Here is a 15505-nt window from a genome sequence, read left to right as displayed (position 1 = left end):
AGGAATGCGGAATTTAGGCGGGAAGAGCAACACGCGCCCCCCGCTAATCCCGAACGGTCGACGCGTTCACTCGGGAGATCTTGGGAATTTCTTGCTACCTTCACTCTTCATTCTGTTTTTTTTTTTCTTTAAACGGACTTTTACAATCTTCTACATGTCTGTCATGGCCAAGGATACTCCACCAGTCAATGCTCCCAAGGAGTCCTCAACCTTTATTCCTCCTAGTGTGATTTCGGAACACCTTCTGTCCGGCGACTCCTATACGTACTACACTCCATGCCCAAACGCGATCACGCCCCAAAATACCTCACCCACGGTTCATGATACAGTTAAGAGTACACCATGTGTTCTGGGTGTCGATGAAGCCGGCCGTGGTCCTGTCTTAGGGCCAATGGTCTACGGTGCCTTCTATCTTCCTCTGGATCTCCACCACTCGCTTTTGACCGAGAAACACAGCTTTGACGACAGCAAAGTACTGACACCCGCCGTGCGAGCCAACCTGATGCATTTACTGAACACACCAGGGGACTCATTGTTTGAGTCTTGTGGATATGCGATCAAAGTGCTTTCAGCGCGCGACATCTCTTCCGGCATGATGAGATCCCCCACCGCGGTATACAATCTGAACGCCCAAGCCATGGACGCCACAGTCGAGATCATTCGAGGGGTAGTTGAAGATCTTGGAGTGGATGTGCGAGAAGTGTACATTGACACTATTGGGAACCCCGCTACATACCAGCAAAAATTGGAGCGAATCTTCCCATCTCTCAAAATCACAGTGGCAAAGAAGGCCGATTCCTTGTATCCTTGTGTCAGCGCTGCTAGTGTGGCAGCCAAGGTGACACGAGATGTTGCACTGGAAGTCATGTACGAGGCCGTGCTTCAGGCTGAGCAGTCACTTGGCCCAGCCCCCGAGACTTGGGGAAGTGGTTATCCCTCAGACTCCAAGTGTGTCGGCTGGCTTCGACGCAACATGGACCCTGTGTTTGGATGGGGCAACGAATGTCGATTCAGCTGGGGCACTGCAAAGGAGATGCTTGAAATGAAAGGAGGAACACGAGTGGACTGGCCCTCCGAAGAAGAGGAAGGGGCATCTCGGCTGGATGAGTTCTTACTTTCATCAGCCCCCGGGAAAAGCACGGGCAAGGTTGGATTACGAGATTGGTATGGCCACAGACAAACTGAGGTTCTTTGAATGCGAATGCTCCATGTACTGTGAGCAGACATGAAGCTTAATCAAACATTAATGATACCCCCTGCACTTTCTAGACAAAGCACAGCAAGAGAGAATAAGTTGAAGATGGAAGAGCAAATCCAATCACAAATACCATAGAAAGAAGAAGAAAACAAAAAAAAGAAAAGTCTCGTAAAAGATATAAATGGGTATCATGGGTGAAGCAGAGCTGAGCTCATCTGTGGAAACTCACAGCGTAGCGGTCGAGAAGTAGAAGTTGTCCCACAGGTATTCATAGTCCTCCACAACACTGCCCACCAAGTCCAACAATAACTTGCCTTTCATCTTTCCAGTTACACTGTGTAGCCAGGACCTGTTTCGAAATGTCAGTCATCGATCGAGAAGCCTAAGGCAGTAGACTTGAGGGTCTTACTTGGTGATATTTTCATAAAAGGCGCCTCGCATCATCCACCAGCCCATTGACCATCCACGCTTCTTCAGTTCCTCTCGCTCAAGCCCTGTGAGTCCTCGGAGCCCGCCAGCGACCCGTTCGCGGAAGTCTCGCTTTGCGAGCTGACGGCAGCCATACTCCATCCCAAACCCAATAAGCCATGGCCGCCAGCTTCGCTTATCACCACTCCACTTCTGCATCGCCATTGCGTAGACGACAGGTCGAAGGATATATAGCACCTCAGCCAGCTGTCCTTGTCCTGTTGCACGATGGAGGAGTGCCTTTGGGGGTTTGATATCATCTGCCGTAAGCACTTTGGAGATGAGATAGTTCGACACATCGTTTACGTCGGGGAGAGACGGAAGGGAAAGTCCCGTGCGAGGCATTGTCCAACTCAAGTCTGAAGACCGCTCGCTGATTGGAGTGTCCATTCCGTTCCAGTCACTCTGTGGTTCCTCTTCTTCTGTCGTCCTTGGATCTACCTCGCGCTCTGGAAGTGGAGGACTGACGAGTGGCCTGGAATTGGTCAATCGCAGAAGAAGCAAGCGGCAGACTGCCTTTGCGAATTCAATAAAGACAACCACGTGCCAACGAGTTTTCTGACCGCGCCGTCGCGCCGCCATCTCCCAAAGAAGCTCGGTATACTGGAGCATTTGTAGCGCAAGAGCTACCTGGCGATACAGCGAGGAGCGAGAGGTCCAATATTTAGTATACCGAGAATGGGGAGTGGGCGGCGGCCGGGGAACAGTCGATGGAAGTTTGTCAACGACCCGTGAGACGAGAGAGTCATGGTATAATGATAGCAACTGGACACCGGAGTGTACTGCAGGGGTTATCAGCGCGCGCGCGCTCAGAGGCAAGTACAATGTTACACTTACCACATTCTGAGGGTATCTCTGATTCGCGGTATCGCCCTGATAGAATAGTTGTTAGATTATTCAACAGCTCGTTATTGCGAATGAGAACTCACCTGGGATGATATAAGTCAAAGACCTCAGCGCTGACTCGACTTGACCAACCGAGCTGGCATTCTTAGTCACAAAGTCTTCATAGATAGAAAGCCATTTGGAGGGTTGCAAGAGCACCAATGGTATTGGATTCTGAATATTGCGAACGGATTCCATCTTCAAGTGTCGCATATTGAGATAGCTGTGACGAAGGAGATGAGATCCGGGGGAGGTTACAGGGGGGCACGTGGTCCCGCTTCCGCGTCTGCCAAGACGCCTGGGCCGAGGTTGACGGCTTTTTCATACTTGTATGAAGTACTCTATCCGCGTACTCTGTATCATATTGAGATCTATTGAGATCTATGCATTGCAAATTAATTGATGGGTTCAGATATCTTTTATGATGCCTGTCTAGTTTTAGATAATATCGAATAGTTTATAGAAATGTGTCTTATTCATCCGCCCATGTCCATAACCCACCAGGGCGCATAGCCTCTCGATATCGCTCTTCCACTTTCTCACGCTCTAATTTCTTAGCAGCTTCAAGATCATCTTCCTCCTCCTGCGTATTGGGCATGTCAGTCCGCCAGAAGCCAGGAGGAGATTGAGCCCGCTGGTGAGTATGCCGATGTCGACCATATTGGTTGGCCAGGGCCCTGGCTCTCGCTTCCACCAGGAGATTTTCGCGCTCTTTGCTGGTCATATTTCGAAGCAACTGTGTGTCTTCTCCCACAAACTCCTGTAGAACAACCTGATCTTCTTCCTCTTGTTCTGCTTCGGATTTACCGGGGAGGCCCCCAAGTCGGGCCATGGCCCGGAACCGATCACCACAACATCCTGGGCGAGTACAGCCTGATATGCATTTGCGGTCATCTTTCTTTCGGACAACTGCATCATAGGCGTAATCAAGTCCTTGATTTCTAGCTGGATTGATTTTGAAATGACCCAACCCAAGGCGATGAAGAGGTCTTGCCCTGAATGGTTCATCATCGGGGTCTATTTCCAGGCCCGATTGACTCGACAAATGAGGTCTTGTATGATCACTCTGGGGTATCTCATTCGCCATTATCGAATCTGGACCGGAGGCTTTGCTCAACAAACTAAGTGGTGATTTGGAGGCTATTGATCGTTCTAGAAGATTTTCTAGACGTCCCTGGGCATATCCAGCATTGTTTTTTGCTTCCAATGGTCTAGCATTGACACCGGAGCCGACTTCCGAGAATGTCCGTAAGCTTGTCGCATCATCGCCATCTTCTGCTAGAGCTGGTATTGCGCGTCGCTCTAGATCTTGGAGGCGCTTCGTGGAAGATCCACGTGCAGATAATGCGACATTGCGAGTGTTACCGTCAACTGGTTGGAGTATATGTGGCTGTTGAGAAATTTCCTGCCTTGGTGATTTTGGCTTTGAGTGATGCGCATTACTCGTACTGTTCTCTGAATTCCAAGCGTCCGCGATGTTGATATCCCGGTGGGCTTTCCGTTTCATTGGTGTTCGTATCGTGTCTCCTATCTCATCGAGATCTTGCGTGCTTAAACATTGCTGTTCACTGTTGTGCATTACACCTCGGGTTGGAGTCGAGGACGAGAGCTCATTTTTGAAAACTGCAGGGTGCTCCGGGCTGATGACTGCCCGTTGGCTATGCACGAGATTCCTGCCGGGAAGTGTTGGTGAGGAACTCTGCCGAATTTTTTGTCGGGCGGCATTGGGCTGGGGGCGTATTGTATCAGAATTTTCCGAGGGGTCGATATCGGGTCTAGCAGAGCCAGACTGGGTGGATGCCGACTCTGATGTTGGGCTGTGAATTATTCTTTGGCTATCTTCTTCAACTTTCAGGTTTGCGTGCACATTATCTGCACGAGTCCTTTTTTGCGACAGCTTGATGGCCTTGGCTGGACCGTCTGGACACTCTTCTCTTGGGCGTTTCTTTGGGGAAGCCTGGGCCTGCGAGTATTCTTCGCCAACGTCCTCGGAAGTGAAACTCTGCACTCTGCGGAATGTGACAGGTCGACCATTGAGAACAAGCGAGAATTCTTCACGCTCCAATTGCTGATCCCATCGCCGTAGCTTCTTTTTATGCTGCAACACCCGGGATTTGAGACCACTCCAAGTTTGGATGAATGTCTGTAAATTTGTATAAAGCGCGGTGTATTTGGCCTCAACTCGTTTCCGAGAATTCCGGAGACTGCGATGATCATTATCATCCAGATCGTCTCCCCAGAGGTTCTTCGGGTCAAATTCACTCTTTAGATTGGCGTATCTTTTGGGAAGTTCAAGATCCCCTGGATCAACTTCATATTGTTGCAGCTCACTCCGGAGTACCGTGATATCACGCCGAAGCTCTCGGATTGTTATCTCTGATTGTCTCTGAGCTTGGTTCGCAATTGATTCTTTAATCTCTGCCTCTTTGGCGTGTGCATCAAAATGGGATTTCATCTGCTTATAGGCATTGTCGAAGGAGGCCTCACAGGCATTTGCCACAGCAGCATGGAGCTCCTTGAGAACTTCCATTTGTAATCCCTAGTGTATCATGAGATAAATTGGTCACAAGTGAAGAAAAAACAAAAAAAAAACAAAACATCCTCAAGTTGAAGACTTTCAGATATAAACGCGACGCGTCAAGGCCAAATGGGCACACGTGAGCTTATCACTTACTGATAAGATCAATCCCCCAGTGCCTTGGGGCCCACTCTTGCAATTCCCTCCACCGTCAATCACTCCATTCCTTCGACAGTGAATTGAATGATTTTTCTGGTTTATTTTACTAGCCTTCTCGTGGTTTTCTTCGGCCTGAGATAGAATGCCAAAACGGTGCCGAGATCACCGGGACTCCGATCTACCCCAAAAGCGTATCCGTACTTGGAACGATACTGGGCCTGTTGATCGTCTGTCTCGTCTGAGCAATGAGCTACTACTCCATATCCTTTCATTTTTACCAGTATCATCGCTTAACGTGTGTCAAAGGTATTTATACACTTCCAATTTAGTCGTTAATTCTCAGCCGTCTCGCTGACTTCCCACCGCAACAAGGTTATCACATCGCTTCCATGCTCTTAGTGGGGACTCTGAGATATGGAAAAGGCAATACTACTTGCAATGGGTGCGGCCCCGTGCACGCCGTCTCGCAAATACTAGACGCAGAACCCTTCCGACGAAGACAGATTATTCGCCCAAAGTCGCAACATGGTTCGATCATGGGCACTTAGCACAGGAGGGCAATTGGAAACAGCAGTATCGGCTCCGGCACAATTGGTCCAAAGGGCTCTGTCGGGTCACTGAGGTGGAGTTTCCTCAGTCACCATGCCCTCCTACGCTAGTCAGGTTCTGTGCTGGGGTTGTCTTCACGGCAGACTCAGTGCACGGACTCCGGGCTTGGACCACAAGAGACTCGGCATGTTGTCTTGCAAGCATTCCGTTGTCAGCTTCATCGGACGGATCACCTATGAACCCAACCGCCTTGGCAGTAAGTCAGATCCAAGAAAAGATCGAGATCTCCGTCGGACTGGAAGGTGGTCACTTCAGCCTCTTCGTCATGAATCTTCAAACGTCCCAGCTAGACTTGCAGTTCTCTCATTCCAACTCCAGCGATGCTGCTATAACAGCCATGGCACTCTCGTCGCCGTATTTAATGGTAATATCCCAACACAAAGATTTGACTTTGTACAACCTACGACCTTGCAACCACCAAGCAGGGGGAACCAACACCTTCGAGCCCTACCAGGTTGCTTCTCTCAAAGCAGATAACATTATTGCACCCATGGCACTATCTCTCAGAGCCTCATCCTTCGAAATTGTTGCCACTATTGTGTATAGTTTCTTCCATATTGGCTGTGGGTGGTCTCTGGGAATTCAAGAATTGCGTCTGGGCAAAGATGGGCAACAACTTGATTCACGACTGGCTACTACAGTGGATTCCCAATATGGATTGCGGCCACTCCGATCCAGAAACAGGCGATATTCTGCCGAGTCGGTCGACAATCAACCTCCCATCACCCCTGGGGCACCATCTATCCTACATCAACAGCCGCCAACCTCCATGTCCTATTCCCATCCGTATTTGCTGACCTCTCATGTGGACAACACGTTAACCATGTACCTTGTGGTATCTACGTCGGAAAGTTTGTTCGTTCAAGGTGGCCGGCGACTTTGGGGCCATACCTCTTCCGTATCTGCTGTACAAGTGACCAACCGCGGGAAAGCTGTCTCTGTAAGCTCTCGAGGTGATGAAATTCGAATATGGGAGTTAGAGACGGCGATATCATCGCTGGGCCACAGATCCTTCGATGAGAACGGAGTTCAGCTCCACGCTGGAAATAAGGGGGAGTCCGAGCCAGAAAGAATTTCTCACAATTTGGGAAGTATAAATGTGGAATCGCAAGAATTGACCCTGCCCGGATTTGATGACGAACGAGTTCTTCTTCTTCGAAATAAGACCGGAACACAGCGACTTGAGTGTTACGATTTCACCTAACTATATCTAGATATAGAGAGATCTAAATATGTATATCTATATATATATAGGTATGTTCTAAGGTAAAGATAAAAGAAAAATTAGCCAATAAACGAGTAGTACAAGGTAATGAACTGGGGACCCGGGGGCACCCCTGGGACCCCTGGGACTTCCGGACATATATTCATATAGATAGATAGATATAGAAAAATGTCCCAAGATCTCATCCTCTCATCCTCTCATTTACCCTTTTTTTTTGTCCAAATTGGAAATCCAAGTGAAGAAATGGAACTTCTAGGGCGGTCAGCTTTTACGAGCGGGAAGATTTTCTCCCCCGCACTACAAAATATTATTTGAGACTCTTTCAAACTTGCTCTTTTTTTTTCCTTCTCATCCTTCCCCCTTCTTATTCAAATATGGACTTCCCTCCTGCTGGACGTGGTGGCTGCTTCAACTGTACGTTCTTTCTCTCTCAATTTGAAGCTGTGAAGACGTCATCCAGAAGCTTATAGCTTTGTGATACTCGAATTGGAGCCTTGTCACACACATACACTTCATACTTGGACCTTTCTTCTTTCTATTAATACTAACTTGATTCATAGGCGGCGAGGCTTCTCACCAGGTAATTACAACCTTCGATCCGGACTCCCTGAGATTTCTCTGGATTTCTGATAGAATTGAAGCTTACCGGTTCTGTATAGGCCAAGGACTGCCCTAAGAAGGGAAACCCTACCTGGTAATTCCCCTATCTTATTGATCTGTTAAGTCACAAAAGCTAACCTTATACACTCCCCCAAATAGCTACAACTGCAATGGTATGATCCTCTCGACATTATACACAAATAACCATTAGACATCTGGACTGGTCATATGAACTTTGCTGATCAAGTTAAATCACAATTACAGGCCAGGGTCACTTGAGTAAGTTGAAGTGGAATATTATAGACTCCGGTTGAAATTTGACTGACATTTCAAAAGGCCGTGAATGCCAGGAGCCCGCCAAGGAGAAGTCGTGCTACCGTTGCGGCCAGACTGGACATCTTTCCCGCGAGTGCCCCCAAGGTGGTGACAGCAACTACAGCGGCGGTTCGCAGGAATGCTACAAGTGCGGACAGGTCGGCCATATCGCGCGCAACTGTTCTCAGGGTGGTAACTACGGCGGTGGCTACAACGCGGGTGGTAACTATGGTGGATTCGGTGGTGCCGGTGGTCGCCAGCAGACCTGCTACTCTTGCGGTGGCTTCGGTCACATGGCCCGTGACTGCACTCAGGGTCAGAAGTGCTACAACTGTCAGTAACCTCTCTTTCACTCTCCCTTCTCTCCGTGGAATCTGCTACTGACTATGATTAGGCGGCGAAGTCGGCCACGTCTCTCGTGACTGCCCCACCGAGGCCAAGGGTGAGCGCATGTGCTACAAGTGCAAGCAGCCCGGTCACGTTCAGTCCGCTTGCCCTAACTAAGATGCCCCATTGCTTGCATTGCTCTTTTGGTCAACATCTTTCTGCAGTTTTCATGGGATTGGACGACATTTTTCATGCATGCACGAAACGAATTTCTCTTTTTTTCCCCCGAAAATGTATGATTAGAGATCAAACCTGCCAAGGTTGACATGATCTAACTTTTGATACCTACTGAGGTTGTTTGGTAATTTCCGGGTTATATTCCAACGCGTATAAAATGTGAAGTAGGGAGCCTGGCAAATACTCGTATTTGCAATTTTTTTTGAAGAAAATTCTCTCTGGGCCTATCTCTCGTAGCCTGGGAGTCGATGTATGTTTGCATTGTAGCTCAAATCGGTTCTGATTCCTAGTATATCACACACACACACACACACACACACACACACACCCGGCTCCCAGAGAGTTGAGATTCACATAGTGCTCGTAGCTGGACTACGAGCTGCAACTGCACATCATAGCCCTCTTATATTTGGGGACATCCCCGCAGAAACGCTCTTCCTCTTCCTTGTGAAGACCCCATTCATCGTTGAACGGGTTCAAAGACATCTGCATGATCCGGTCTAGGATATCTCGGTCTCCTTTGCGCTCCACGCGCTCGATGACCTCGTCGAGAATCCACCCTCGAGGCACAAACTACCAACGGGTTACTCAACCTGTACTAGACTTGAAAAAGAAAATCTCAATCGGCACTTACATTCGGGTTGACGGATTTCATAGCCCTTTGTCTTTCCTCGTCGTTTTCGGGGCCCCAGTCCTCTAGGATGCGAAGCCGCCAGCTATCCAGCCATTTCGCAATGCGATCTCTAGCTGTAGCCTCGGTGTATCCAATCCCACCAAACCCTTCGGCGTGGAAGAAAGCTGAAGCTGCCTCCCTTCGGCCTTCTTCGGTCTCCAGATTGGATAGTGGCAGCCCTGAAAGACGGCGGAAGAAGTGGCTAAAGTCCAATTCGAGTGCTTCAAGTGTGTCTAGCATCTCCGAAAAGAGATTCTGGAAATCCGATTCGGCCTGTGTTTTTAGTCCTAGCCTCTGTCCCATCAAGCGTTTGTATTCGTTCAAGAATACGGTTTTGAACTCCTCGCCCACACGCTCAATGATTTTCTCCGCGCGTTTGATGAGTTCCGGTTCAAACTCCTCCGTCGCCCCATCGTTGACGAACGCGCCGTCGTCGACTCGATTTCCGGCCCCAATCAACTCACCTAGTGACTCTCCAAGTCGGACCAGATTCCACCAGATAATGCTGGGTTGGTTGCGATAGGCATATCGCAGCATGTGGTCATCATGGTTCGGGGTGTACTGGGGATCAAAGTTGTCCATAAACGCAAACGGGCCGTAGTCTAGAGATAAGCCATAAATGGATGTGTTGTCGGTGTTCAGCACGCCATTCATGAAACCATAAGCCTGCCAGGCGGCCACTGTCTTCGCATTACGACGAGCAATTTCTCGATATAGTCTAGCAAACCGATTCTCTTGTACATCCTCAGATTCTTGTACTTGATCGGCGGCGATACCCCTTTGCGGATTATCAATCTTCATGGACGACTGCGGATCATGCAGCGATACGATAGCGGGAAGGGATTCCCAACCGCTAAAAACGTCTTCTGCAACATATGTCGCAAGCTTCCTGATCAATTCACGATCTCCGCGAACGCGAAGAAGATCAAAAGTGCCGATTCTTAACCAAGACTCGGCAAACCGAGCAACAATTGCTCCTGGTTCAAGGCGCTCTCGTAATACCTTAGAATTGGGGACTAGGGTGAGTGAGAGTGCCCGAGTGGTAGGTATACCAAGGGCAGAGAGAGCTGGCAATGTTTCAGCGGTCTGTCCTCGAGTTCCATGCAGGTTTTCTTACCTTCTGATACCACGTATTCGCGGATGCTGGACCGGAGGACAGCTTTGCCGTCTGCGAAACGCGAATAAGGTGTTTTGCCTGCCCCTTTCAGTTGTAGCTCATACCGCCTACTTGTCTCCGGATTGGTGCATTCGAAGAGACTGATTGCACGCTAATTGATCGGTCATTAGTATATTTCGTGAGCCGACGACTCATTTGGATGTTTGCTTGATAACTTACCCCGTCTCCGAGTTGTCCGGCCCATGAACCGCTGCAGGTTGTCAGCTGTTGACATCATATCTCGAGTTGCTTTTGTAGCTTACAATTGCCACCCTGCGTAGGTTAGTTTCTTCGGTCTAGATTTTTCAAGGATGAAAACGTAGACACTGACCTCCATAACACTGTGCCCATGGGTAGATTCCACCCTCTTCCTCGTCCCACCAAATCTCATTCCCGGCGACCAGCGCCTTGAATCGTGACGTTTTTTCCTCGCCTAGTTTCAATCCCAAGTCTTTCATTGCTTTCACGCTGACTCCTAGTAATTCTGGCTCATCGGTCCACTCAGGGCGGACGTATGTGAACAAAGCTCCTTTGACCATGCGAGGCCCCAAGGTTTCCCGTGGAGCTTGATGGGAGGATTCCGGTGTATCAAAAGCCGGATCAGGGGGCAATTTAGACGTGAAGACATTTGATTTCGGCAGTCCAGCCAGGGAGGTCCCGGCAGTCGAAAGATGTGATGCCATCTGGTTTAAACGATTCCAAGCCGGAGGCCGAATGCTCCGTGGAAACATATACCAATTCCTTGTACACGCAGGCACATAGAAATTCATAGAGAGACCAAGTAATTGCCCCAGGGATATGGATCCAGGCGAAGATTAAAGTATGGCGAGGTACCCCGGGAGGGTCAAGAATGACATAATTGACATTATTAATCATTGTTCAGGTCCACAGGTATCAGGTACGGCCTTAGCTGGTCGGGGTATCCACCTTAACAACTTCGCTCTATTTACTTTTGAAAAGACATTGAAATGGCAAACACGATTTCGTCCATTCCTACATTGGACCTCAATGACGGTATCTCGATCCCTAGTGTGAGTCAAAGCACCAATGTCCCCATCTAGTGTGGGCAACATGTTTTCTGACAAATATAGGTCGGATATGGCACTGGCACCGTGTGGTTTAAGAGGTCTGGAGACAGCAGTATCAATCAGGAATTGGTTGAGTCAATCAAGACGGCAACGAAACTAGGATACTACCACCTGGATGGAGCTGAAATCTACCAGACCGAGGAGGAACTGGGACAGGCAATCAAAGAGAGCGGGGTACCTCGAGAGAAACTCATTGTGACGACCAAGGTCATCACCAATATTACCGATATCCCTCGGGCTATTGATACTAGTCTTGAAAAGCTCCAACTTGACTACGTGGACCTGTAAGTGAATTCCAACCTGGTATGACAAATGGCTCACCCGGGAACTATTGTTAATCATTGGAGTAGGTACTTGATCCATGCTCCGTACTTTGCAAAGTCCGATGAAGAGCTTCAATCTGCCTGGGCTGCCATGGAGCGAGTCAAGGCATCTGGAAAAGCTCGGTCCATTGGCGTTTCCAATTTCCTACAAAATGATTTGGAGACCATTCTCAAAACCGCCAAAGTGGTACCATCTGTAAATCAGATTGAGTTCCATCCTTACCTTCAACATGGCAATCTTGTTTCTTACCAAGAGAGTAAGGGTATCAAGACTGTTAGTTATGGGGGCCTCACCCCTGTCACCCGGGCTCAAGGTGGGCCATTGGACCCATTGCTCTCTTCTTTGGCCACCAAATATGCTGTCAGCCAGTCCGAGATTCTGTTACGCTGGATCATTGACCGTGGCTGTGTGGCTATCACCACGAGTGGCAAGGAAACTCGACTGAACAGTTATTTGCGGGCATTTACATTTAGACTGACACCTCAGGAAGTGGATGAATTGTCACACCTAGGGGGAAAGTACCATTACCGTGCATTCTGGCGTGAGAAGTTTGCACAGGAAGATCGTTCTTGAATGGCTAAGGAGGGCTGAAATATGTACATATGTTCTCAGAACTATGAAGATGTACGTACGTTGAACTTCAGGGCTATGGGTATGTAATGAAACTGTATGGTAACGATAAGCCGATAAGCAGCAGGCACCGTCCACGGGTAACCTCACGTAACCACCTCCAATTCATCTTCTTTCATTCTATCCGGGGACATTTCCCATCGCTCCTTCATGGAAATTCCTCTCATTCTGACACATCCCATTTTCTCTTTGTCACCTCGCCTGTGTTCATTTCTTCCAATTGTGCGGCTCCAAACCCCCAGGGTTATGGGAACACACCCCACGCGACAGTGATAGGATGCCCTGATTATTCGGCACCTGAACAAGGCCGGATCTTGTACATCCACTGTCCTTCACTTGACTCAATGCGTTGACTATCACCAGACAACTTGTCGTACCGACTAGAGAAACAGCACTCGGTGATAGACTTCGGCCTAAGTTGTGCTTGAAGCGCGTTTGATACTAGCATCTCTTGTGGAAGCACAAATCGCGATACCCTGCGCACTGCGATGTCGGTGAACGAGAAACGCCATTCCCAAACCAACACAACCCTCCGAGCTGCGAGCTCCCCCACGTCTGACCGTGAAGTGCTTGACCAACGATTGCAGCGCCTCTCCGACGACGTCCTCCCCCCCCGTTCCATATTTACTCACATTTCCGACCAAAACGCCCTTCAACCTGGGGAACCGATCAGCCAACAATTGGGCTGTAGGGCATGATAGACCCTTCAGCTTGGAGGAACAGCAACTACAATATATGACCTTCTTGACACACCACGACACAGATTCGTTGCTTCTAGCCGTTGGGGACTGGTCAGACGAAACGGGGCGCATGATGACCGATCGATCAACAGCCCCAAACGCTGAAGAAAGCTCAAGAGAAACCGTGGCCAGAAAGAAGATTAGTCTCAAGGACTACAAGACTCAGAAGACCAGCGGAGCTGTCATCTCTCCCGTTGGCCTTGGCCTCGAAGCAGGTAGCCGAGGCGGGTCAAGCTTCACCAAATCCGAGCAAAGACGTCAGACGACATCGTCGGAACCACTCAAGAACAACGATAAGACTAAAATGCCTCGAATGCCACCGAAGTCACACACGCGTCTCTCTCCTGAAAGAGCGGGCCAGAAACGGCCATCTGGGTCTGAGCTTGAATTCCCTAACCCCTCAGCGACAAAGAGGTCCGAAGTACATTCTACAAAGAAACCACGACTATCTCCCGAGAAAGAGACGCGCCGAGAGCCCAGCCCTGCCAAGTCACACTCCCCCAGGCTGCCCGCACTTCTTTCACCCACTCTCCCACCGACATCGGGTGGCCCCAGGCTTCCGCGCTTGCTGTCTCCTACCCTCCCCCCCAGACATCGAAAAAGAGTTGGCTCGTCTTGGAGACCATTCGCCACCTCGCAGTCGAGCAGGAAAGGGACTGCCTGGCAAGGAGTTCAATACTCATGAACATTTAAGAGACCATGCCCGTACCGAATCACAAAAGACGCAACTAATTGCCAAACTGCGGTATGGAAGAGCGAATCGAAAGCGTGTCGAAGCTCTGCTCAAATTTTGCGGTAAAAAGAAGGCACATCTGTCAGATTCACCGGTCAGCCAGGACACCGATCACGATGTCTCACATCCTAGGAAAAAGGGAGGAGATACTGGCCCATCTCGAGGGCATACACTTGGGGACCCGAGAGGCAAGAAGAACGAGACCGACGAAGCTCTTGGCCCTCAAGATGGTCGCTCAAAGGAGCCAAAAACCTTATCCGAAAAGCCTCGAACACCGATTCCTCAACAACACTCGATCTCTCATTCATTTTCCCACGACAAGACTAAAACAGCTTCCATCACTCCGGCGAAAGATCTAAAGCCTCCTATTTCTCGCCGAAACGAATTCGGGGAGACTGATGGCAAGACTCCTTCTTATCCCCCCAACAAACGTCACTCCGTTGATCCTGGGTCAACCGTGAAAGCTTTTCCGACACAGGTAGATGGTCGCACGCGCAATGAGCGACAGGTATGGTGGGATGAATGGCAAAAGTTTGCAAGCATCGGTCGTGAATTGAAACATGCTGCAGAGCGGCAAACTTCTAAAACTGGAACCCCGGCCACTGACGAAAAGCTAGCCGTCGTGACTGCAATCGAAGCGTTGCTGTCATTTATTATGGCATTTGTAGCGAATGACCAGGCCAAGGCTTCATCCCGTCAGGTCGGGGATTCCTCCACATGGCTGTCTATTGTACCATACTGGCGTGTGGTCAAGAAGAACAGTGTACCATATCCGGCGTTGAACAGTCTCTGCTTGCTCCTCGGGGCTATTTCATTCACTGCCATTCATAGTCTTGACCTTGAACGTCTCGCCATAACGCCGATTCCTGGAGAGCACACCCCGGTTCCCACGCCTGGGAGTGACGGCAATACAGCTCTATCGGATGATAACAGGAAAAGCAGGAAGGAATTTTCAGAACTGAAGGCTCGTCTCCCTGAGTTTTACAAGGATTCCCAGAGGCTATGGCTAGAGGGCACCCGGGGTCTCTCTGAAGATGTCCTTAGTCGCGAGTTCCCTACGATCTGGTCTCAACGATCTCGAAATTACTCAGAGCGAGGTCGATCATCTCTCAAGGCCGGCGACTATGTTGGAAGCTATTTTTTACCACTTGGTGGCACTAGTCCTCCTCTTGAAGTGGTTCGGTTTGGCTGGTCCCTGCTGAAAGAATGGTGCTCGAAAGAACGAGTGGAATGGCATGGGCGTCTTGGTCTCTAATCCATGTCTCATATTTGTCCCCCTTTCTCTCATCGCCTCGTCGCTCAGGATATGCTTTATATGGCGCCTTAGGGGAGGTCTTGTCTTTTTTTTTTTTTTTTTTTTTCTTGTTTCGCACTAGCCATTGCCTTTCTTCATATTTTCTCATGATACCACGAGCCCTGGATTTTCATGTAGCTATTTGCAGTTCGAATATACCATGGGGATGCGAAATAACACATTTTTATCTCACAGAGATGCTTTACCAAGGTGTACAAAGTGTAAAATGCAGAATGTATTTGCTTGTAAGTTCTTCCATGGAAAAGAAATCTATCTGAAAGTAAAGAACTTCGCTAAAGCGTGTGAAAAAAAGCGTGTGAAAATAT

The 15505-nt window shown here is 49.1% G+C and overlaps 8 protein-coding genes across 8 annotated transcripts; 5 read left to right on the top strand and 3 right to left on the bottom strand.

The window, feature by feature from the left end:
- Positions 1-154: 154 nt before the first annotated feature.
- On the top strand, positions 155-1195 carry N7500_006554 (ribonuclease H2 catalytic subunit RNH201; the record flags this gene model as incomplete). The annotated part of the gene is made up of 1 exon (XM_056677698.1): positions 155-1195. One exon carries the CDS (start codon positions 155-157, stop codon positions 1193-1195), a length of 1041 nt encoding a protein of 346 aa, XP_056532698.1.
- Positions 1196-1423: 228 nt separating this feature from the next.
- N7500_006553 (peroxisomal membrane protein PEX16) lies at positions 1424-2764 on the bottom strand (the record flags this gene model as incomplete). Its single annotated transcript, XM_056677697.1, has 4 exons — positions 1424-1547; positions 1608-2448; positions 2504-2539; positions 2596-2764. The coding sequence occupies 4 exons, from the start codon at positions 2762-2764 to the stop codon at positions 1424-1426; spliced, it is 1170 nt and encodes a 389-aa protein (XP_056532697.1).
- A 259-nt stretch (positions 2765-3023) lies between these two features.
- On the bottom strand, positions 3024-5081 carry N7500_006552 (SAE2 C-terminal domain-containing protein; the record flags this gene model as incomplete). Its single annotated transcript, XM_056677696.1, has 1 exon — positions 3024-5081. One exon carries the CDS (start codon positions 5079-5081, stop codon positions 3024-3026), a length of 2058 nt encoding a protein of 685 aa, XP_056532696.1.
- Positions 5082-6012: 931 nt separating this feature from the next.
- On the top strand, positions 6013-7041 carry N7500_006551 (WD domain protein; the record flags this gene model as incomplete). Its single annotated transcript, XM_056677695.1, has 1 exon — positions 6013-7041. One exon carries the CDS (start codon positions 6013-6015, stop codon positions 7039-7041), a length of 1029 nt encoding a protein of 342 aa, XP_056532695.1.
- A 395-nt stretch (positions 7042-7436) lies between these two features.
- On the top strand, positions 7437-8481 carry N7500_006550 (uncharacterized protein; the record flags this gene model as incomplete). The annotated part of the gene is made up of 7 exons (XM_056677694.1): positions 7437-7476; positions 7623-7642; positions 7722-7756; positions 7822-7835; positions 7927-7941; positions 7999-8310; positions 8372-8481. The coding sequence occupies 7 exons, from the start codon at positions 7437-7439 to the stop codon at positions 8479-8481; spliced, it is 546 nt and encodes a 181-aa protein (XP_056532694.1).
- A 432-nt stretch (positions 8482-8913) lies between these two features.
- N7500_006549 (uncharacterized protein) lies at positions 8914-11140 on the bottom strand (the record flags this gene model as incomplete). Its single annotated transcript, XM_056677693.1, has 6 exons — positions 8914-9114; positions 9176-10281; positions 10332-10482; positions 10551-10595; positions 10634-10643; positions 10698-11140. 6 exons carry the CDS (start codon positions 11138-11140, stop codon positions 8914-8916), a joined length of 1956 nt encoding a protein of 651 aa, XP_056532693.1.
- Positions 11141-11338: 198 nt separating this feature from the next.
- Positions 11339-12355, top strand: N7500_006548 (aldo/keto reductase; the record flags this gene model as incomplete). Its single annotated transcript, XM_056677692.1, has 3 exons — positions 11339-11401; positions 11462-11742; positions 11809-12355. 3 exons carry the CDS (start codon positions 11339-11341, stop codon positions 12353-12355), a joined length of 891 nt encoding a protein of 296 aa, XP_056532692.1.
- Positions 12356-12900: 545 nt separating this feature from the next.
- On the top strand, positions 12901-15140 carry N7500_006547 (uncharacterized protein; the record flags this gene model as incomplete). Its single annotated transcript, XM_056677691.1, has 3 exons — positions 12901-13027; positions 13104-13697; positions 13744-15140. The coding sequence occupies 3 exons, from the start codon at positions 12901-12903 to the stop codon at positions 15138-15140; spliced, it is 2118 nt and encodes a 705-aa protein (XP_056532691.1).
- Between the last annotated feature and the right edge of the window lie 365 nt (positions 15141-15505).

The sequence above is a fragment of the Penicillium coprophilum genome (assembly GCF_028826855.1).
Source record: "Penicillium coprophilum strain IBT 35676 chromosome Unknown utg000004l_segment0_segment0, whole genome shotgun sequence".
NCBI classification, from domain to species: Eukaryota; Fungi; Ascomycota; class Eurotiomycetes; order Eurotiales; family Aspergillaceae; genus Penicillium; species Penicillium coprophilum.
The sequence above is the reverse complement of the archived record's forward strand: the minus strand, read 5'-3'. Positions and strand labels throughout refer to the sequence as shown.